This window comes from Pezoporus wallicus, unplaced genomic scaffold (assembly GCF_028554395.1).
Source record: "Pezoporus wallicus isolate ANWC-B61680 ecotype Strahan unplaced genomic scaffold, APGP_CSIRO_Pwel_v1 contig_371, whole genome shotgun sequence".
Lineage (NCBI taxonomy): Eukaryota > Metazoa > Chordata > Aves > Psittaciformes > Psittacidae > Pezoporus > Pezoporus wallicus.
Window position 1 is genome coordinate 120,128 of NW_026640468.1, and position 23,675 is coordinate 143,802.

The 23,675-nt window shown below is 40.4% G+C and overlaps 1 protein-coding gene across 4 annotated transcripts in view; it reads right to left on the minus strand.

The window, feature by feature from the left end:
* The window catches only part of AOPEP (aminopeptidase O (putative)), a 188,030-nt gene that overhangs the window by 57,769 nt on the left and 106,586 nt on the right, over positions 1-23,675 (minus strand). For 3 of the 4 annotated variants that reach the window (XM_057418960.1, XM_057418963.1, XM_057418961.1), the window contains exons 12-13: positions 22,691-22,753; positions 21,983-22,066 (exon numbers count right to left, since the gene is read on the minus strand). In XM_057418960.1, the coding sequence (XP_057274943.1) occupies positions 21,983-22,066; positions 22,691-22,753 (147 nt within the window). The remainder of the gene's footprint in view (positions 1-21,982; positions 22,067-22,690; positions 22,754-23,675) is intronic. The other variant, XM_057418962.1, reaches the window with a different exon arrangement.

The following is a 23,675-nucleotide window of genomic DNA, read 5'->3' on the forward strand; positions in this document are numbered from 1 at the left end:
GGAAAGGCAGATGAGATGGAGGAATTGTTAAGAAGGAAAATGATTCATCTGTTACCTCCATCTCCCATAGAAACCTCTCTAAAGCTGGTTTAAATAAAAAGTAGTATCTTGCGCAGACCACTGAGCAGAAACACTCACCAAAAGCATGCAGATCTGGCACACAGATGTCTGATCTGATACATGCTGTCCCAAATGTTTGCAGTTAACCCATCATTTGGTCTTCACTGTTACACTGTTTTTTCTATGAAAGCAACATACTGACCATATCTGTAGAGAACTATGAAGAGCAACCCAAGTCACTAGGTGTACCTATTCCTTCAGCCATACTGTCCAGTCACTGTAATGTGACTAGACAAACCACTCTATGCTATCATACACTAATCTCTCTAAACTGATCTTTCTAGTATTACTAAATGATGTGGTATATCTGTGGAAGAAGATTCAGAAACTGCTGGGTGCAGTCATTCTATCTATATATGCCATACAGGATCTCAGAACAATATACATTGCTTACATCCAGACACTCTAATTTGAAAGGCACAAATATAAACCAATAATGGATTACTGGAGGACCTCAGTCACTTTCCTATTAATGCAACTGAATTTCTCAATATTTTCAAGAAGGGGAGAATTGAAAAATAAGACATTAGCTAATGTATCTGGACATTTAGATTACTCTTCCGTGACCTTTTAAACCAGAAGATTATTTGTCATGCTACTGCCAAAATACAACAGTATGAACATATATGCAGGTAAACTAGAACAATCACCAAATTATTGAGCTTCTCTGTAAGCTGATGTAGAGCACCAAGTTCTGTATTACTTTACACCCAGCATAATGCAATTGCCCTCATTAGGTTACACCAGTTCAGAGTTTCCTAAGAGAAAAAGCACAGAGGAGTATTTTGTTTAAACAACTGTGTGTCTACCCCAAGACTATACGTGCCCTTTTGTCACATGGAATACTCTATTGTAACTTACACAAAGTAGTGCCATTACATGGATTATAAGGCACAGAATCGCTGAAACTACATGTAACATGGGACTAAACAAAACCACTCCATTCAAAACAGATAGCATATCTCCATCACAGCTGATGGACAGACGAGCTTTACTCAAGTCCTCACATCACATTTAAACTCTGAACTCAAAAGTGAAATTAAACCATCAAAAAATAATTTAAAAGACCAGATCTGCAAATATCAATCCAGTGGCTGCATTCCCAGAACAGTAAATGTGTGCAGACCACTTTTGTAAAACCTTGCATTAATTTCAACTCTTCAATCCTTCTTTCACCCCACTTGCAAAACTGCCAGTCCTTCTACTGGGATATACTAAATGGGGACAACTGTGGACATGGGCATCACATGCCTGCAAAGGCCTTGCTTAAGGACTGAAACCATATGACTAAGTACATCACAAGAGAAGTATGTTGCCTAGATTTGAAACTGGCCCAGTATTAAAATGTCCAAATGACCAACAAAAGACAAAATAAGGTTTGGGCTAAAAAAAGCTGCTTTTACTCTTTTATGCACCCTGCTTCACAGAACAGCATGCAGCAGTCTATGCCATGTTTTCCTATTTATAAGCGGCTGGTACAAACAGAAATGAAAAGTGAAGGTTGAGCTTCAGATGCAAAAACCAGAAACTGCTGAATCTTGAAAGAGATTAGATTTTATGATTTTATCCTTTTTAATTTTTTTCATAAAGGTCATAATTTAAAACCAAAAATAAGTACCTACTGACATTTAAGGAGTTTAAATCACAGTATCACACAGTATGCTAGAGACTGGTAGGGACCTCAAAAGATCATCTAGTCCAATCCCCCTGCCGGAGCAGGAACACCTAGATAATGTTACACAGGAATGTGTCCAGGTGAGTTTTGAATGTCTCCAGGGAAGGAGACTCCACAACCTCCCTGGGCAGCCTGGTCCAGTGTTCCGTCACCCTCACTGAGAAGAAGTTTCTTCTCAAGTTTAAGTGGAACCTCTTGTGTTCCAGTTTGTACCTATTACTCCTTGTCCTGTCATTGTTTGCCACTGAGTAGAGCCTGGCTCCATCCTCGTGACACTACCCCTTTATATATTTATAGACACTTATAAGGTCACCCCTCAGTCTCCTCTTCTCTAAACTATAGAGACCCAGCTCCCTCCGTCTTTCCTCATAAGGGAGATGCTCCACTCCCTTAATCATCTTCGTTGCCCTGCGCTGGACTCTCTCCAGCAGCTCCCTGTCCTTCTTGAACTGAGGGGCCCAGAACTGGACACAATATTCCAGATGCGGTCTCACCAGGGCAGAGTAGAGGGGAAGGAGGACCTCTCTCGACCTACTAACCACCCCCTTCTAATACACCCCAGGATGCCATTGGCCTTCTTGGCCACAAGGGCACAGTGTTGGCTCACGGTCATCCTGTCGTCCACTAGGACCCCCAGGTCCCTCTCCCCTACACTGCTCTCTAACAGGTCATTCCCCAACCTATACTGGAACCTGGGGTTGTTCCTGCCCAGATGCAGGACTCTACACTTTCCCTTGTTATATTTCATCAAGTTACTCCCTGCCCAACTCTCCAGCCTGTCCAGGTCTCGCTGGATGGCAGCACAGCCTCCTGGCATGTCAGCCACTCCTCCCAGCTTAGTGTCATCAGCAAACTTGCTGATAGTACACTCAATTCCCTCATCTAAATCATTGATGAGTATATTAAATAATACTGGTCCCAGTACTGACCCTTGAGGCACTCCACTAGTTATAGGCCTCCAACTAGGCTCCGCCCCATAGACTACAACTCTCTGGCTTCTCTCCTTCAGCCAGTTCGCAGTCCACCTCACTACCTGATCATCCAGACCACACTTCCTCAATTTAGCTGTGAGGATGCTGTGGGAGACTGTGTCAAATGCTTTGCTGAAGTCAAGGTAGACCACATCCACCGCTCTGCCATCATCCATCCACCGTGTTATTTCCTCATAAAAGGCTAAGAGATTGGTCAAACATGATTTCCCCCTGGTGAAGCCATGTTGACTGCCCCTCATAACCCTCTTATCCTTGATATGCCTTAAGATGGCACCAAGGATAAGGTGTTCCATCACTTTCCCAGGGATGGAGGTGAGGCTGACCGGTCTATAGTTACCCGGGTCCTCCTTCTTGCCCTTTTTGAAGACTGGGGTGACATTTGCTTTCCTCCAGTCCTCAGGCACCTCTCCCGTTTCCCAAGACTTGGTAAAGATGATGGAGAGCGGTCTAGCAATGACTTCCGCCAGTTCCCTCAGCACCCGCGGGTGCATCCCATCTGGACCCATGGATTTATGGATGTCCAGATTGCTCAACTGGTCTCTAACCCATTCCTCATCGACTAAGGCAAACCGCTCTGTTGACCTGACTTCATCTAAGGTCTCAGGGGTACAGGGCTCTTCAGGACTGCCCGCAGCAGAGTAGACAGAGACAAAGAAGGCATTCAGTAACTCTGCCATCTCTGTATCTTCTGTCACCAGGGCACTCATCCCGTTCATCAGTGGGCCTACATTGCCTCTGGTGTTAGTTTTATCTGCCACCTATTTGAAAAAGCTCTTTTTGCCGTCCTTGACCCACCTTGCCAGGTTTAATTCTAAGGAGGCCTTAGTCATCCTAGCTGCCTTCCTACATCCTCTAGCAGCAGCCTTGTATTCCTCCCAAGTGGCCAGCCCCTCCTTGCATGACCTGTAAACTCTCCTCTTCCACTTGAGCATACCCAGCAATTCCCTATTTAGCCATACAGGTCTCCTGGCCCTCTTCCTTGACTTCCTATGTGCCGGGATGCTCTGATCTTGAGCTCGGAAAAAGCAATCCTTGAATGCCAACCAACTATCTTGGGCCCCTTTACCTTCAAACAGCCTTGCCCATGGGATTTCCCCTAGCAATTGCTTGAAAAGGCCAAAGTTTGCCCTGCTGAAGTCCAGGGTTGCAATTCTACTTGCTATTCTACTGGTCCTACCACACAAGATCCTGAATTCCACCATCTCGTGGTCGCTGCAACCAAGGCAGCCCTCAACCCTTACTGCTTCGACCAGACCCTCCTTGTTAGTGAGGATGAGATCCAGCAGCGCTCCTCTCCTGGTCGGCTCATCCACCATTTGCAGGAGGAAGTTATCATCCATACACTGGAGGAACCTCCTGGACTGCGGCTGGGTTGCCGAGTGGTCCTTCCAGCAAACATCAGGGAAGTTAAAATCCCCCACGACGACCACGGCCTGTGACTGTGAGGCCGCTCTCAGCTGCCTGTAGAAGGCCTTGTCAACTTCCTCACCCTCATCTGGTGGCCTGTAACAGACACCCACAACAGTATCACCCAAGGCTGATATCAGGCCAAGTGGCCCATTAAAATATAACCCAGTTATTATCAATTCAGGAAACAGGACTGCCTTCTAATAACCTATTGTGTGAAAACCTACCATCAATAACGTGTATTGGTGGTTGACAACACAGTATGTGTAGGTTTTCATTGTCCTGTGGAGATGCACAAAATATAAAAAGCTTCAGTTTTATGACTACCAAGATACAAGGGGTAAGGGGAAAGGAAAAACAGTGATGATTTAGGGCCAGAACAAAGAGCATATTAGGCATTTTTTCTGGTATTTATCTTAAAAGTTTCCTCCCTGAAGTCATGCAGTTTATCAGCCTGATCACTTCAGAGCATACAAATGGGTAACACAGGGACTCAAACAAATATTTAAAAGCTCCAGTTTCTAGCATTAGTCACAGCAAGGAGCTGCAACATCCTCCATGCTTGTGCGGTTCCGGTAGAGCATCCTCTGGAGAACTTCTACGGCTGCTTCACAGCAGAAACGGCCAGGAGAGATTGCAACAGGTTGGCTCTTGCATGCCTTAAGAGTCAAGCAGGGAGAAATGCAGACCTTGCCCACCCCCTCATGCACCTAAAGACCTGCCTTCTACACTTGATGAATAACCTTCACAACATCTGAGCTATGGGATGTCTCCCCACATTCTGGAGGAAAGATTGCTGTACCCCTAGCATACCTTTTGAGAAAAAGAAGTCAGTGAAACGCTGCCCACACCCAGCCATGTGAGTAGGCAGTGCTCAGGGACAGCTGTCGAGGACATGAGGTGGGGAGGGAGGAAGGAAGCCTTCTGTGGGTGTTGAATGCATTCGATGCAGACCAACCAGCCTTTTCAGAATTAAATTTACATCCTCTGCTGTCACAGACCCAAATGTCTGTGTGGTTTACTCAAGGCTAGTTACTGTGCTGAAACATAGATGGCACAGGAAAATACATGGCTCTTGCAAAGGACCAGGCAAGGACTTAAATGGGATTAATCATGCTTTCTCAACAAGGTCCAAAAAAAACATCAAATTTCTTTAAAAGAAACTCACTTCTTTTAAACCACAAAAGTTATAATGAAACCAATTAAATATAATTGGTTATAATTATATTTCTTAAAACACAGCATTTCTTTGTTTTTCTGGGGAAAAGGGGGCCAAGCCAAAGCATATCTCTCTTTATATACAAATAGAGAGAGATATGCTTTGGTTTATACTCTGCCTTCTTTAAGAATACAAATACTATCTTACAGAAAGCTTCACCCAGTCTGAGAGGAAATCAAAACTTAACTAAAGCTCTTTGTCAATCGCATTCCACTAATACGATTACAGTTGTTGAAGAAGGCTATATACTTCTTGTACAGTATGGTCTTCCAGCGTTTTGCTTTCACCTACACATTTTGCTTTCTCAAGCAATAGCTTCAGTCTTGTATTTTTCCACTATAAACTGACATCAACCTAAAACCTGCCCCTTAACTATTCAAGGGCATGTTGGCACAAAAAAAATATTGCCCTCCTAAGCAGGCTGGGTGTGGTATTTGAATGCTGTACATTCCTTTAGTTAATTGAAAATTATTATCTCTCTTTTCAAAGGTTCAGTAAACAAATGGTTCGGCAAAAAGACAATGAGAAATAAGTCAGGAGTACGTATGTCAAATAACTTCAAGTATGCCATTAACACATGTTGATATGCAACAGAATTTCTGATGTTTTAAGCCTTTAAAAGGAAGAGAAAGAAAAATCAGAAAGTAGGGCACTACTAAACCCTAAGACATTGGCAGTGAGTCAGACTGAGTATCTGTATGTACAGGTCTACTCACCTCAGTGAATCATCACAAAATTGAGACCCAGATCAATACAAAGTAACACAAATTCCTTCTCTCCTCGCTTCCCTTCTTATTTTGTCTCCAGAAGACCCACCTGTGGCAACCATATTCATTTTCCAGACATGTCTTGCCTACTACTGACATGGAGCTGTTTCACAGAACAGGTCTGGGTAAATTTCTGAGCCTCTATCAGTACAGTTATTTCATTTATTTACCCAGGTACACTTATCTGGAAGACAGTTTTCTATAACATTCACAGAAATTACATACACATTCACAGTCACTAAATACAGTTTCAGGAATTCTTAAAAAATACCAAATTAATTACTCAAAATAAATCAGCTGAGCACGAAGAAAAGATGTTTATAAACTGAGACATGCCGAGTTTGAACCAGTCCGTTCTATCCAAACACTGAAAAAGGGATAGACTTATTTTTAGGGCTTTTAATATTTATTCTTAAGCCTCCTTTTTATGCAACCAGGCTACCATTATTTTCGACATTATCAACTCTTAAAAACAGTCTCTCAGATACTTTTTCCTTGTCTTTTGTTACATTCATGGATTTGCTCCTTAAAACTTAGAGCAGTCTGCTCTCCACTTGAAAGAGATGGCCATTTTCAGAACAATAGAAAAACACACAGTAGAGAAGGTTAATTTCAGCTAAGTACATTGGCACAGTTGACCACATTTCACAACAACAAATACCAAAAAAAAGTGTTTGTATACATCAGTAAGAATGGCCCTGTGCGCTCCAGCTCCCACAAGCCACCCCAACTCTCTCATCTGCTTCCACACAATAGGCAGGGACTGTGAACACAGATTGTTCCCTGTGTTAAAATGTCAGTGCAGCCTGGCTCAAACTTCAAGCTGCAGGCAAGCCTCTCTGTTGGGTCGAAGAAAGAATCTTCTTAATAGTTCTACTTTAAATGGTCATGGGGAATGCTTCCCATGGTGCACTGAGTGCTTGCTATGTCCTTTCAGCTGGGCAGCACAGCCCACCTCACAAAACAATAGGTTTGTTCATTCATTTTGTTCAACAAGTTCAGGAACTTGGAATAAGTCTCTCTACTCCCAACAAACTATTTCCAAATGTAGTATCAGAAAAATCAAAATAATTTAAATAAACCCCAACAAAACAACACTAGCATCAAAAAGAAAACACACAGTTCCACTGGCCACAATTCCAGGTAAAACTATAGCTTTTCAGAAAGGACATGTCAGCCCCAGAGCAGAAGCAGCATATACTGTTCTCTGGAGTTACTAATTCATTTCTCCACACTACCCTTATATGTCTAACCCACTCCTTCCAGAAGCTGCCATGTTGGTGTGATCAGATTAAATGGGATTTTTATTCACAGTCACGAGGCTCCTCACTGCTCTCTGATCTCAGCACAGAAGGTCAGCTGCATAAATAATCTGCAACTGAAACTGCACACTTATGACCAGACATCCTGTTTGCTGTGAATTCTATTTTTAATACTTTTCATTATGTTAATAATGGGAAGCCCAGGTTTAACCCGTTTGCTTTTGGTTATAATTAGTTATATGCAGTTAGTTAATCCCAAACCACTTTCCTGAGATCTCGGTGTGTACCATTCAGAAGGTGTCCTTTCCCCACCAAGCTCCTTGCTCCTGCATTACAGAAGCTCTTCAGACTGCTCTGAGAAGCAATGACTTCAAAAGAGTTCCCCTGTTACCTAATCTTAAAAGCAGTGTAGTCAAGGAAAATTGTAACATTTGGTTGCTGCATGGAAGCCAAGACATAGAAAGAATATGAAACTCAAAACATTTTATGCAGAAATCTCCTAATAGTGGACTAGCCAGAAGGCTGTAAAGGTTGGGAACTGCTGTGAACACTCAGCACCCACTGGGAGACATATTTAGGACGAAGTGTTTAACAAGGACCATTACTCCTTCCCTGAAAACTGTACAGTGTGGATCCTACCTAAACTCAGCTTCATCTCACATACTGGCTTTTTTATAACTAATTATTTCTTCTCTTTGAGGCAATAACCAGGCACCTCTCTCAGCTGTCTTACAGCTACTTATGATGTGACTGTGAATACTCATCCACTACTTCTTTGTAAATGATCTCTTACGCACACTTCAAGCGCAGCAGCTCCTGCTAAAAGGTAGTCAGCTGTTTCTTGCCCTCCTCCAGGTTACCAACCATCATGTCAACTAGACCTAGCAATGGTTTAAATTTTGAGAGTTTTTTGACTGAACAGTCACACTGACTGGCTTATACACAAAATACTCAGTCCTTAGATCTTGCTCAGTTCAAATTATCTTCCCTCCTTGTATGGATTATAGATTCATAGAATGAATGCTACACATTAAAAAATAAATAAATACCTAAAACAAAACCCCCAGAGGAAATAGAGGAAAACTTGATCTTTTTCCTTTCCAGTGGGAATACCTTTAAAGCCTGCAAAAAATATAAGGCTGAGAGAATTAACATCAATTCAGAGCCTCAGATGCTGGTACACATCTTCAATTCTATCCTACCTTTGGCTTTTGCTGAAACAAGAAAAAAGATTTTAAGTAACACCAATGTTTGTGTTAGCTGTTTTAGGAGCCATTCCTACTAAGAAGAAACACAGAAGGGCTCACCTCACCCAAAACACTCCACAACCTTCAGATACAGCTAATTTTTAGCTAATCTTGTCCATATTTCAATCAAGAAACAAAAGGCTCTATATAGCCACTGTTCTCCCCAGAAACCCAGTCCAGTTATCAAAACCATCAGCATACTGTAAAAATATTTAATCTGGATAAACATTCAAGAGTTGCTCAGTTTTCATTTGGATAACCCCCTCCCTCCCATCCCTATTCTGGAACAGCCTACTTGGTAACAGAAAGGCCTACTTCAAAAGCATTAGTCCTCACAAGATGACTGCACCTTCCTTTAGAATCTAAAATAACTGAGAGAACTACTGGATAGAGCCAGTATGTCCTGGGGTTTTTGGCCACATGTAATCCCCTGTTCCAAATTATAATCCTGTTTTTATTGCCGATTAAGTGGAGATACTTTCATGAAGTGTGATTTGTATTTGAGCTAAAATGAAATCACCACATTCTCAATATAATTTTTAGCATTTTCCTCGCATTTAAAGATGCCTGAAATCTTTAAAAAAAAATCTCACAGGCACATTTCTGGAGAACCAGCTCTCTGCAGTTTATATTATTTGACATTATCTTCCACAAGAACAGATGCACAATGGTACAAGAAAAAAAAGGACAAGTGCAGACATTAACCTTTTATCTTCTCCTTTTTTGTCTTAGGCAAACCACAAAAGAAAAAAGCTAAACAGAGGTTTAAATCAGGTAAAGGATAGGTATTCATAACAGTAGTTTATCTATAAACATTCTCTATTTAGAAATAGATATTCACCCTTTCTTGCAAGGGGACGAAAAAAATCTTCCCTACAAAGCAATGAGGAAAACAAAGGCAGGGAACATGGTAAGAAACCAATGTGAAAATGCAGGCAGATGGGATTTCATGCAGGACAGGAAATGAAAACAAAAGGACTGCATTTGCTATGAGGTACTATGGAAAGACTGACTTAATGACTGTGTGCTCTACCTTTCATTTCCCTGTAGGCACCCAGCACTAACCCTGACGCCAGCAAGGGAATAATTCAGCAGGAACCATGGAAAACACTCAAGTGTGGGCAGGTGACTGACTGCCAGAGTTTTTAACATTGCTCTCTCTAATCGCACATCAATGAACTTGTCAAATAAATGGCTCCTTCCAAAGAACAGCAGAATTCTGTCTTGAAAAGGAAAAACTTTTAGGACAGCTGTGATGGGTCATTTCAAAGTTTAATTTCTACCTGAAGTGGCATGGGACATTTCTTTCATGATCCTCATTCAGAAATAGCTTTAGCATCCTGCTATAAAAAAAAAATCACAGCAGTATAGATACAAAGCAGGCCAAGGAAACAAACAGGAAGTCCACTTGGCCATTGCCACTTCACAGAAGACTTTTTCTAAAGTATTTAAAAAAAGACAACAAACAAAAACAAACATAAAAAACCCCAAACATTGTCTGGCTGAAATACATGGATGGCATGCTTACATGAAGCTTCAGGTGTTAAGGAGAGAGAGAGAGAGAGAGAGAGAGAGAGGCAGAAACACTTTTTGGGGGGGGAGGGAAGAGGGAAATCCTGAAGGAAGGGAAAAAAACTTGGGCAAAGACATCTGAGGGGGTTGAGGGTTTTATTATTTTTAGAATTTAAAATCTCTTAATCTATGTCCCCTCAAGTCCCATAAATAAGAACCTTTTGTATTCTGAATATATTTTTGACCCAACAAAGAAAACATACATAAAAACTATTTGCATCCCAGTTGCCTGTTGTCAGTCACATGCTTCATAAAAACTTCAAATAATTCTTCTCTTGTAACCATGCCTAATTTAATATGAAAGTCAGAATTTCAGCTCTAACCCTCAGGGGAACTCAGCTGGATTTACTGTTAAATCTTTGCCAGTGTTTTGGAAAGAGTCTGCATTGCAAAACACCCACCCAGTCCAATCTTAACTAAGCCAAGATGACAAAAAATTCAACAAACTGGAAAAAAAGCCACTTGTATTATATGCTAGCCTCCATTAATATGAAGGATAACCTTGTAAGGGCATCTTTAATTGACATTCCCTTCATTTATTTTTACATTCCCATCCCCACCTCTAACACTAAAAGCAAACATAATTAAGTAACCAACTTCTCCTTGCTCGTAACTTAAAGCAACTTTATTACTATGTCCAGTTTGGAGTGTTTTGCAGGCCAACGCAGAGCTGTCTGTAATACTGCCACAGGAGAACAGAAGCCTCCCCAGTGGAAAACGCAGGTACTGGCCAAGCATGCGGAGCACACTTTGACTCTCCTTCGACAATTCCTTTCCTATGCCTAACAAGATCTCGTCAGCCAACATGGGAGTAGCAGTGAGTATTACAATATCTCAAGGATATTGTTTGTGTTGATAATACTTCACGGCTTGGTCACTTCCCATTTTGTGACTTACAAATTTACAAAAATTGTAAAACAGAATCACAATAATGAAAGTGATGGTATATTGATCCAATGTCCCAGCTTCTCTCCAGTTTTTTCTTCTATGTAATGAATACTGAACTAGGTGGGGGGTTTTGGTGTGGGGTTATTGGTTATTATTTTTAATCTGTAGGTGAGTAATCCACAGTTCACCTATGGCCATAATCAGGTCTTTAACAGATAATTACAATGTTATAGCAAAGTAAAACTCACTTAATGGTCTTCAAAAGTAACCCTTTTTCAATTCAGATTTGTTAAATCACAATGAGTTTTTACTGTCATGAAAAGACATTTTTACAACTTGTTAATAATTTGTCTTATTCTGAGGTTTGAGGTAATAAAAACATTCAGATGAAGATCACTTGGAAAGACATAAATTGAAAAACACTAGCTTCTTATTGATGGAAGGAATACAGCCAAACACTGGCTAGGGTAGTGGTTACAGAAACGCACTGATGCACACAATTTCCCTTTAGTTTAAAAAGCGGGATACAAACTAAAGCAGTAGCAGAAGTGAACTGTATGTGTAAAGGGACCTACAGTTCACTTGTCAGCTGAGTGCTTAGGTGGGAAATAAGCAGGGTATAAGCAAAGAAGGAAACCAGAATTCCTGAGTCCTAATGGCTCAGCCATCTTTCTGTCACAACAAACGTGATGTCATGAAGACAACATAATTATGGAGCAACAAAGTGATCTTTTAGACACAATCATCTCACTAGACTACAAGAAATGAAACTACTTACTGTCATTTACACCCACAATGAGAAGAATCATGGATACATTAGGGAGCACTTTCCTCTACACCTGAAGAGTTCAAGTCTGACAATCCAATATAAATTGAAGGTTCTTAGTAGTTTTTTAAAAAACTAAAACCCAGGCACCAAAATAAAGCAAAAAATCGCAAGCATATGGCACTATGGAAGAGTAAACAATATTGCTTTCAGGCCTAGCCAAGGGATTACTGTCACATGAGGAAATCAAGGTTGACTTTTAAAAGTCTAAAAATAATTTTAAGAATGCTTCCTGTCTCAATGCTTTGGACAAGAGAAAACAAATGAAAAGACTTAGTGTCTACACGCCATCTAGGTCATTGGTATTACGCAACCTCTCTTTTTAAAAACACTTCAAACAAATTCCTATTGCAGATATTCACAGGCTTTAACTGGTGAAAAACAAGGACAAGATATGAAATATAACCTGGAATTACAAAACTGATTGTTTTCAGAAAAAGTCCCTGTGTCCCCAACGAACTGTTACAGAATCAGACAGCCTGATCAGATTTAATTATTAAATAGAACATGTTAGGTAGTAACTGGCATGCCACTTCATACCAGAAGGCTGGATCACTATAGAGGACACTCACACAAAATACTTCACTCTACCTTTGCATAGCAACAAACATCATTAGGATAAACATACCTCTACAGCAAAGAATTATGTACGCAATTGTTCTTCATCACAGGTTCCAGCTATGCACTACTTCCAAATTAGTAAGACAGGAGCAAACTTGTCCATCATACCTCTTTCTGTGTGGTGAAGACACCACACAAGCACACTTCTGCCTTCTGAACTAAGTACCATACCTCCAGCACCCTATCATACCATGCCTGAAAGTTTTACAATCAAAACTGCTTGCACTGAAAAAAACATGATTTAGTAAGCCTTCACTAATTCCTCTAATCTCTCTTTGTGTTGAAAGTTACAAGACTGCATACACTCGTTTAGATGGTCAAAGACAAACAGGTAAGTATCTGTCTGTTAAATTATTATCCTTTAAAACACACTCAAATCAACACTTACGTTTGATATTTATAACCAAAAGCCACTACCCATAGCCTTAATTACTAGAAAGCATGTTCTACTGCAATACTATCATGGTTTAAGCCCAGTCAGCAAGTCAGCCACACAGCCCGCTCTCTCACTGCTACTTTCCTCCCTCCCACTCCTGCAGGAATGAGGAAGAGAATCAAAAGAATATAACTCCCACAGGTTGAGAGAAGAACAGCCCAATAACTAAGGTATAATACAAATCACTACTGCTACCACCAATAATACCAATAATAATAATGATAAGGGAATTAACAAGGGAAGAGATTACAACCACTCACCACCCGCTGACTGATACCCAGACTGACCCCAGCTGTGATCTAACCCTTCTGGGTAACTGCCCCCAGTTTATATAGTGGACATGACATGCTGTGGTATGTTGGCTAGTTTGGGTCAGGTGTCCTGTCTCTGCTTCCTCCTGGCTTCCTCTCCTCCCTGGCAGAGAATGAGACTCAGAAAGTCCTTGGTCAGACTCAACATTACTGAGCAGCAACTAAAAACACTGGTGTTATCAGTGTTGTTCCCACACTGAAAGTCAAAAATCAGCACTGCACCAGCTACTAAGAAGGAGAAAAATGACAGACACTGCTGAACCCAGGACAAGTATAAATATCGATAAAATGAAATCATCCCATGCTTAACTTCACCTTTCCTGTCACTCTGCTATACGAACTCTCATAGTATTCCTGCGGAGATGAAGTCACAGCACCAGCTTCTGTTCCCATCTCTGCTACGGGTTAAAATATCACCAACCTACTCTTACTTTGGCAAACAGACCACTAATTGCTTCATGGACAATTGTCTGGCTTAATTCTTCAGTGAGAAAGTGCTCAGGTGAAGGTTTGTGTTAGGAGACCAAACCTGAATACCTCAATCCATTTCCTTGCTTTGCCCAACTTTCTTGGGTGTCTTTGGACAAGCTCTCTAGCACCTCCATGCCTTGATTTACAATCTGTAAAATCAAGTTAAACATTCTCATTTCAATTCTGAAGGACAGAATTTAAAAAGAGATGTTACATGCTATTTGGGTAGCTCATGCAATGGTAATGAGGTCCCAACATACAACACCTCTCCCAGTTAAAACACTCCAGGCAACGACAAGTAAAACCTCCTCTTCAATCAGAAAATTGGTCCCTTGGAAAGATCTTGAGGATGAATGACTAAGGCCTGACTCAGCTACACCTTTAAATACATGACTGTCTTCAATGAATTTGTCAGTACAGCCAAAGCACAGGGAAATCTCTCAAATTTAAACAAAAGCAAGACATTCACAGTTATGCAGAACTGACACTGAGCTGGTAATATTTTCTTTCAAATAAACAGAGCCTGGAAACATCTAATATTCTCTAGCTTTATCTCATATCCTTCTGCAATACGGATGAGAGAACTTAAGGTAGTCATCAGTCTTCCAAACTAAGTCCTAAGCCACTTTTTTCAGGTATTTGTATTAGGAGTAAAGAAGGAAACCCACACTATGGCAGACTGTAACTGCAATTGTAAGAACACCCTACATGGGTGTCCACCACATTTGCAGCATGCGACCTGGAGTACATAGGAGACAGTTCACAAAACCAAAACATTAAATTTTGTAAGGAGCAAAAGTAATGAAATCTAGTTTCTTAGAACTTGTGTCTCATAGGCTCGAAGTGTCAACAAAAGTGTTTCCTGTGGTTGGTACAGTCATAACATCTCCCTCATTTGTCTGTTAGGATTCCCAGAAATGATAGAGCACTTCTGCCTTGCCTTTATGTGGGCTTTTGTCACAGGCAATTCTTACAGGAACATGGCAACATTAGAGCACTAATAAGTTTCAATGAAAATGCCCAATACGTCCTCAATTAAAGGCAGAATAGGGATAATTACACATACAGAACAACATTAATTCCCTAAGCTTCTTTTCCATGAGCATTTTTTCTGGATAAAAATAAAAGCTTCTCTTGAAAATGCCTGTTAACAAAAACACAGCTATAGCATAGGAGAATAACAAATTTCTTGTACTTACTGGCAATCATTTATGAAACAAATTATGGCAAATTGAAGTATCATTACCCTGTGCTTCAAGAATGCTGTTCAGATATGGAGATGGCCTGGGTCAACCTCGATATAGGACAACAACCTGGCTTAACAGTACAAAGAGAAAACGAAAACATCTGTTCACTCATACACTGCAGTGCGACTGCAGCTCCAATAGACAGATATTAGACTTGAGATATATGTCTTCTGAGATTAAAAATACTATTTGTATTTATATATCATATGTAAACATATATAGCATAAAGATCCACGCTAATGTTGAGATACTGTAGTCTAATTTCAAATGTTGCTATGGGTTTCACAAAACCTTTAAGCGAATCATCTGGTGAGAGGAACTAGACAGTTGTGAGTAGTCACTCAATCTGTCCACACAAGAAAAGTGACACAAGAAAATAGATATGGCACTGACCAAATGAGTATAGTACAATTTACACACTCTTAAGAATTCAATCACATCTGTTTAATTAAAGCAATAAAACATGTATTTGCTTTTAACAGTGAGCTACCTTCCTGCTCAAAGATTCCTGGGGGGCTAGAAAGAGAGAATGACAATATTGTAAGTTGTACCCATGGTTACTTTTAGTACTACTACCATCAAAAAGTAGATTAATGACTACCAAAACCGTTTTAACTGGTTTTATAAAAGGCCTGGCCTTTGCCTTCTGTGCTTATATATTTCTTCCAATAACTATGTCCACACTTACAGACTGCTATATATGTGCTTTTACTATACACTATGTGAACATAATCTAAACTGAAAAAGACATGAGGACAATAGTTAAGACTCATTATCCTACTGCTGACAATGTGTAATAAATGTAAGACTGAAATAAAACACACATAAAACTGAAATATAGCACACATTTGAGCCAGCAGACCATTAAACCTCCTCTGGAGTCATTACAGTCAATCACATCAGGAAGAACTTGGGGACATTTAAATCAAATGGATCATTCAGCTGCCATGCACAAGAGTATATTCTCAACTAATAAAAGGTCCATAGGAAATTCTGTAGAAGAAAAATTACGGAGTGTTTGAATGCAGTGTACCACTTTTTTCCAAATGTACTAAGTTGCTCCAGTTGGAAAAGCCCTGAAAGAGGCAGCCTTCTTTCTGCTCCCAAAACTCACTATATCACCCCTCAGAATTCACTGTATAAACACTGGTGCTGGCAGACATTTGAGAAGGACTAAAAATGATCGAATAATTCTTGGTTTTCTCATGTTTTGTAAAGAACAAAACTGCTCTAATTTTCCATTTCCTGTTTTATTAAAGCAAAAAGGTATTTGTAAACTAAGGTACAGAAGAGCACATTTCAACTGCCAAAAATCTGGTTTTAAAATTAGAAACAACAGCAGACTGAAAAGTTAGTGGCATTAGTTGATCTTGGTAATGTAATTCATCTTGTTGGTATCATATGATATCATGCACAAAAACTGCCTAATTAAAATGCCTCCAGTGACACAGATTGCCAAACAGTGCCCCATTACAGGCATGTAACTAACTCTTCCTACAAATAACAGGAACAAAACTCTTTACTAAAACTGCCTTTTTCTTTCCTGCACAAACCTTGTATTTTACATTAAAGTTACCTTAATCTTTCACTGCAGAGGATGGCTGCTGTCTTGGACAGCTATACTTAACAGTGATGTAATTATCTGTAAATTTAATTTCAACACATGGCCATGTGGCCTGAGTTCTCCTAATTTAGAAGTGGTCATCTCAGACACTGGAAGGGAATGCATGCAAAGCTGCTTCACTGAAATGTGGCCTAATACATAAATACAATCAGAACTATTATAATTGTTTTGATATATATATATTGTGTATTTTAATATATATATAAAAACATAAAAATGTGGCCTGAATGTGGCCTAATAGGCACATTCACCCTCTGACAACATGAAAATAACACCCATCTGAGACACTCGATGTGAAATATGCCAGCAACAGCACTTTTTTCTTAAGAGAGATGGGTGCTACTAAAAAGTAAACTGAGATCCTGACACAACACTACTGCAAATAGGATAGAGCTTGTACTGCAGTCAGAACTGGACTATTTTTTTTTTTAAACTATTATGGCTCAATCAAAAATTCAACTCAAATTTCTAAGGTGGTTTTTTTTTCACATAGTTTTCTTGTTCTATTAAATGTTTCTTAAGTGAACTCTGAAGCAGCACTATCCTAAAAAATACTACTTTTTTGAAGCTGTACAATTATAGTTTCCAAACAATCCATAATTACAGATATTTTTAAAGGGATGGAAAACGAAATGCTGAGAATGTTTTGTTTTAATGGCCTGAAATTTTATTCATATGTATTCAGGGCAAAAGTTTTTTCAAATGTCAGGCTTTATTTCTCAGATAGCTTAACAACATCTGCTGCAATTCAGCTCTTGTGCATGACATGGGTGTAAAATTTTCCATCCAAATCCCAGTTTGCCACAAGAATTAAATGTTATTCGTAATCGGTGAAGGCCATCTAATACATTTACAGGGTTCCTAGAAGTTCTTTGAGATTAACAGAATTTGGAAAGGCCAGGTACAGCAAACGGCTCCACTGAACACTCTCTGAAGAACACTTGAGGACTTATTGCCATATTTCTTCTAGCTATTAAGCACTTCATAGTGCACAAGCACAAAAGATGTTTTTCAGATTTGATCCTTACTCTGATTCTCTGATTGGTGGACTAAAGTAAAAACATTCATTTCAAGAAACAAAAAATGCATGGTAATTAAAAATCTTAAATTAATTTTAATTTATGTAACATTCCTTTACATAAATTAGCAGAAGCATATAATCCTGAATTACTTAGTTAAATAAAAGCTCTCTTTTACCATGTTACAGTTTCTTCCCCCTACCTATGTTTTGCTAAGACTTCAAAATATTTTCTACTTGAAGTATAACACCACATTTAATTTTAACGAATTATAAGATTTGGCTTTAGAGTTTCAGTTACACTGGCGAATTTGTTGTTAAAGGACAAAGCATTTAGCATTAGTTATACGTATCACAGTTGGTTTTGCTTTGGTTGTCTGGGGTTTTTTATTGGAAACTTGACAGCTATTTCAAAGTAACTTTTTCTTAGGTTATTAACAGAGCTTAAATACTGACAACTGTAAATCTCTTGAGTGAGAAGAATGATCAATAGGAAAAAAAAATCAAAGATAATACATTTTCAGTAAACTAGTGGGCAAATTTTAAACATGTGAAAACAGTATGTCTGAGAAAACAGAAGAAGTTATTCTGGAAAAGCTGAATTACTCCTCAAAGTTTCAGTATAGAAACAAACTAAAACTGAAAGAGACAAATGCAATTTTGATAATCTGCACAAATCATATTCCTTATCTGGTATATAAACATATGTTTCAGTGCTCTCCCTAACCACTGCGTACCGTTGGTATCTCATCCTATGACACTTTCTACCATAGGCATACTTTCAAAGCAGCTTTTATATTCTAATACTGAACTTCATATAGAAGTGAGTTAGTCTCTTAATAAAAAGGTACGTTTCCTCTCAAATCTCACAGTGGATACAGATCATCTGCTACAGTTCCTTTGGACTGATTGAAAGATTATTTTCTTCTGCCTAACACCCAGCATTGGCATAGATAATTGAATTCTTTTTTTCCAAGCAGACAGTGTCCAGTATCGCAACAAAAATAATAGTAATGTTTAGCATTTCTATCACACTCTTCATAAATAATGCAACACTAACTTTAACTAAAACTAGATGTGCTGACCAGCAAAATGATAAGATGAAGAAACAGAGTTAGATTAAGTGAGTGAAGAGAATGCATGAGGAGGGGTGAAAAAAGCAGAAATGCAATAGGTGAGTGTTTTCAGGCTTATGTATGTGTACACACACATCGTAAGAAGAGTATCTACAGAGAGCCATGAACAGAAATCAAGGTGGGCAAAAGGAAACTTAGAAAAAGCCAACTGAAAGAAAGTAATGAACAGTACTGAAGGTGACTGAAGGAGACAAAGGAGAACAGAGAAAGGAACAGGGGTGAAAAAGAAGGATTGTAATAAAGGCTACTACGAAAAAAATAAAATCCTTCAGAAACAGAGCAGTTAAAAGGTTGAAAGGGGAAAAAAAAAACCTCAAAAAAAGTCAGAGAGAAGAGGAGCAAAAGAACAAGGGCCCTTAGACTAGAAAGTCTCTCTCACCCATGGAATTTGTTAACACGGCTGCAATCCACTGTGTGTGGATCCACACAGGAGAGCAGCACCACAACTTTCTACATGAGCTTCCCCGCTAGTTTATACGTTTTTTATGTGTTTACATATGCAGTTAACACTAGCAGTTACACAGTTCTTATCCATCACACACTATCTTCAAATGTTCTTTAAATACACATGTATGTAAAGTCGGCTCCTACACACTTAACTGTTTAGAAGGCAACTTTTTTCAGTAAGTAATTCCCCAGTAATTGTCAGCAACATTTCCTACACGATTCCATTTCACTTATTCCACGGAGTTATCTGTCCTAAATTTTATACTTGGACACAGAAGCACTTGCTTTGATTTGGCGGTGTCTCAGTATAGCAAAGCCATCCATCTTGTATTAGAAAAAGGACTTCCTACGACAAAGGAAGAAAAGTGATAGAGGAAAATTGGACAGCAGAGGCACATGAAAGTTTAGAAGCTACATTTAGTAAGTTAGTGCTTGTTTTGAAAGGATAAGCAGGATCAATGTGAATTTCAGTTTTCTACGTGTAGCAAAATACATCAGAATCCTTATTTTAATCATACTTCTGATGTAAGCTGGTACCAGCACTGACTCCTCTGTTTACTTCTTGCTCTGCTTCTCGCCTCCCTCTTCTCACTCCATGGTTTTATTCCTACCTCTGCTAATTTTTTCAAGGGCACCCTACTTTCCATTACGTGCCTTTTTCTTTCTTGTTGTCTTGTTTACCTCCAAAGCACTTCCACGGCTTTATGATGTCATTTCTGCTACAAGCCAATACAGACACGACTGAAAAATCAAGAATTCTAGTGGAAGAAAGGTTCGCACTATCCACACTGACTGGTGCCATGCTGGAAACCTACTTGTAATCAACTCCAAACAAAACAATACAATAAAGATCTGCCAGCACCAGGGAGTTCCCTTGTCTTTTTTCTCTTCTCTCAACTGTATTGGAGAAGTCACCGTTGCAAAGACCGCACTCTACAGCAGATGAGGAATCCCACCCTTGGTGCCTTGCCAGTGGTTCCACTACAAAACATATCATTACGCCTTTTCGTTTCCATGGGGTTAAGTACCCTGACAATGCAGTGCTGCGAATCTACACTCAATTTCCAAGAATTATTAATACTTATAGATAACAGAAGACTCTGTGTTCTTGCCTTCAATTTTAATTCACATTTCTGCTCACAGACCTTACTCAAGAATTACTGTTTAAAAAAAAAAATGACTATACCTTAGGTCTCACATTTCTAACAGTAAAGTAGAACAACTTCCCACCCCACCCCACCCCCCCCCCCAGCAATGGTATTTTATTGGTACAAAGGGGTTTTGCACTAAGGAAGCCTTCTCCAATAGAAAGGGATGAGAACAGGTATAACAGTATAAGGTACCTTTAAGACTACTTTAAAGAAGACATAGCAGGGAACCTACTTTGCACCTTTAAAAATTACATAAAAACGTGCAGACTGTAGCTTGTAGTAGGGCTGTATGTACTCTGAATGCATTTTGCTCTCAAATTCACACAGTGATACTTTTTTAACTTTAAAATTCTTCATCTTAAAAAGATTGTAAACACAAATGCTACACACACATGCAAACAAACATTCACATACCAAAATATAAAGAGAAATGGAATTACTTAGTGCAATAGTTTATGCTGTCTCTGTTTAGATCATGCCATTAGCACAGCACCACAGAACATCTTCCCTAAACAATGTATTCCAGTTACAAAGTAAAAGTAGTAGTGAATTACAGGATGCTATTTGGTGGTTTTTTAACTCACCATGGAGCTCATAAATGCCCACACAACAATGCACTTCACAGACATTTGTCATATACTGCAATGCCCATACTAAGGCAACACATTCAGGAGTTGGCAGCCATGCTATCAGCAAGAATTTGGCTACAGAAACAGCAATGATTCATCATGCATTCTAGAAGCACTGTCGAAACAGTGAAACAACACACTGCCATTTTAATCCTTTAAAGGTAACAGGTTTAAAAAAAATAATTCTAAATCTGTTTGTAAAAGAAAACAGCTATTCAGAAAAGTGTTGGCTAGTCACTTACCTCTCTCTACACTGATTTAAATGGTCAACTCAACTGTACAGAACAAATGTATCACAACAGCTAATAAAAAAATCTCTGGGTTAAAGATAGTTTAATTTAGGCTGCATTCAGTTTTAAAAAATCTTCTGTAGTAATTATAAAATAACCATCTAGGCACATTTTCATTAATAGAAATCTACATTGCAAATAGATTATTTCCAAACTCACCCTCTGAATTATGTGACAACAGCATAGTTAGAACTATTTGTTTCAATGTACAGATTACATCTATTATTGTACCAATATCCACAATGAAAATTGTCAGCTACTAGTAACTGAACATATGCAAATAGTAGTAGGTCCTGTCAAAAGCTCTCAAGTTCTATTAATTTCTGTGATGAAAGCACTCTTCTCTTTCTCCCTCAGAATGTTACAGTTAAAAACATTAACATCCAGTTAAAAACTGGAACATTCTGAGGAAGTTGTCTTCTAAATTACAGATGCCTGAAAAAATTATTGTTTCCATTGTAATTACTTAGTGACACTCAAACTTTTACTAGTAATGCCTTTTCACTGTCACCTTGCTGAAGACGCTAGAAAACACCTCTATAAAAGTTTAAGAAGGTGTCATGGGAAAGCATTTTGGATCTGCCACCCTTCGTCTCATTATACAAACGTACACTGGGAACCCTTACCTTTTGGAAAACAACTTCATCCAGCCTTCTTCTCTTTTTGCCACTTTTTCTCATCATCTGGTTTGTCCGAATCCATTTTGTGACCTGGATTAAAACCATAGCACTTTTTTAGCATGAAGATGTGACCCAAGCTCAGCTATTCATTAGTAAGAAGCTATAAACAGACTCCAGACAATTTTTTTCCATTGCTTCACTACAAAGACGAACAGCACTTCTGCCCATCTAGAATGACATGGTCTTAGGTGATCTGGTTAGTTACTTGTGCATGGTCAAAGTGTGAGACGGTGCTCACCTCCAAGCTTTCAGTTTAAAAGTTCTGGGCACAAGAACATGCTTGAGGACAGACCGGGCTGCCAAATGGAAGCCCGGACAGGAAGTTACCACTGCGGTGCGCAAAAATCCTGGGGAAAATCTGTGCTTCATCCCATACACCTTCTATTTCAAGTAAGAGGTTTATTTCCAGCCACCCAGTCCAAAGTTTTTCCAGGCTACCAACGCCAAGCTTAGACGATGGGGTTGTTATTATTTAATAAAGAAGTAACTCTTCAGTTTTTTTTCTCCCATACAAATGTTTTTCCCATATGAAAGCAACTATGTTTTAAAGCATGGCGGGGGTGGCGAGGGGCGTCAGGTGAAAAACCTCGGGAGCAGACTGGCAAAGGAACGAAGCGGGGGCAACGTAAGAGTTGCTGAAGATTTTCTCCTCACCTCGCCGCTCACTTGCTGGACGAGCCGACTCTCCTTCCACGTCTCGCCCTCCTCCAGCAAAGGCTACATGGGGGAGAAAGCGCACGCTAAGGCGGGCTTGCAAGCGGAGTATCCCCGCTTACGCTCCGCTCCCCGAGGCCGCGGGGCGGACGGCACAGACCGAGACGGTACGCGCTGCAGCAATCCCGGCCCGCCCGACACCGGCCCCCGGCCCACACCCAGCGTCACAGAGCCGAGAGCCGCGCCCGGCCCGCCCTGTCCCGTGCTGCCGTCGCCGTCCTCAGTGGCGGCACACCGCAGCCCTCGGTCGGAAATGAAACACCTCCGCGGGGTTCCCCGCCCCCGAGCTCCGGCCCCCGTGTCTGTGCGGAGAGGAGGAGCGCTCCGAAGGCGTACGGACCAGCGGCTCCGGGGCGGCCCCGCCGGGGCTTGCCGCGCCTCCCCCGGCCCAGCGAGAAATACCGCCAGTGGTACCTCGCCGGCGGCAGGCGGGGCCCGGCTCTCCGCCCCGCGGCGCTGCGGGTACCGAGGCCCGCCGAGCACGCGGCGGCGGTGCGTACCGCCTGGCCGCCGCGCCGGGTCTTCCTAACATCCGCGTGAGCGGCGTTACGGTCTAGCTTTCAGAGAGACGCTCTCTCGTCAAGTCCCTCATTGTGACAAACGCCTTTCCTGTTAACCTTCCCACAACCGCCCGCTGTCCCAGCTGTTCACAGAGTAACGAGCTAATGGGGCTGGCTCAAGAGAGGAAACACCACCAACATGAAGTGCTTCAGCTCACCCCCAGTACTTGCTTGGCACCTGAAGAATCCAACTGTTAACTTACCTTGGAGGGCCTGAAATGTGCCTTAAAAGCAAGAACCAGACCAGCTCATTAATCATGTGACAGCACAGCAAGCCCCTAATTGCGGGTCCAGTTAAATGCTTTATTCAACGAGAGACTGCAAGCAGATGATTTAATTTAGGCGTGTGATTTCAAGATGTTTCT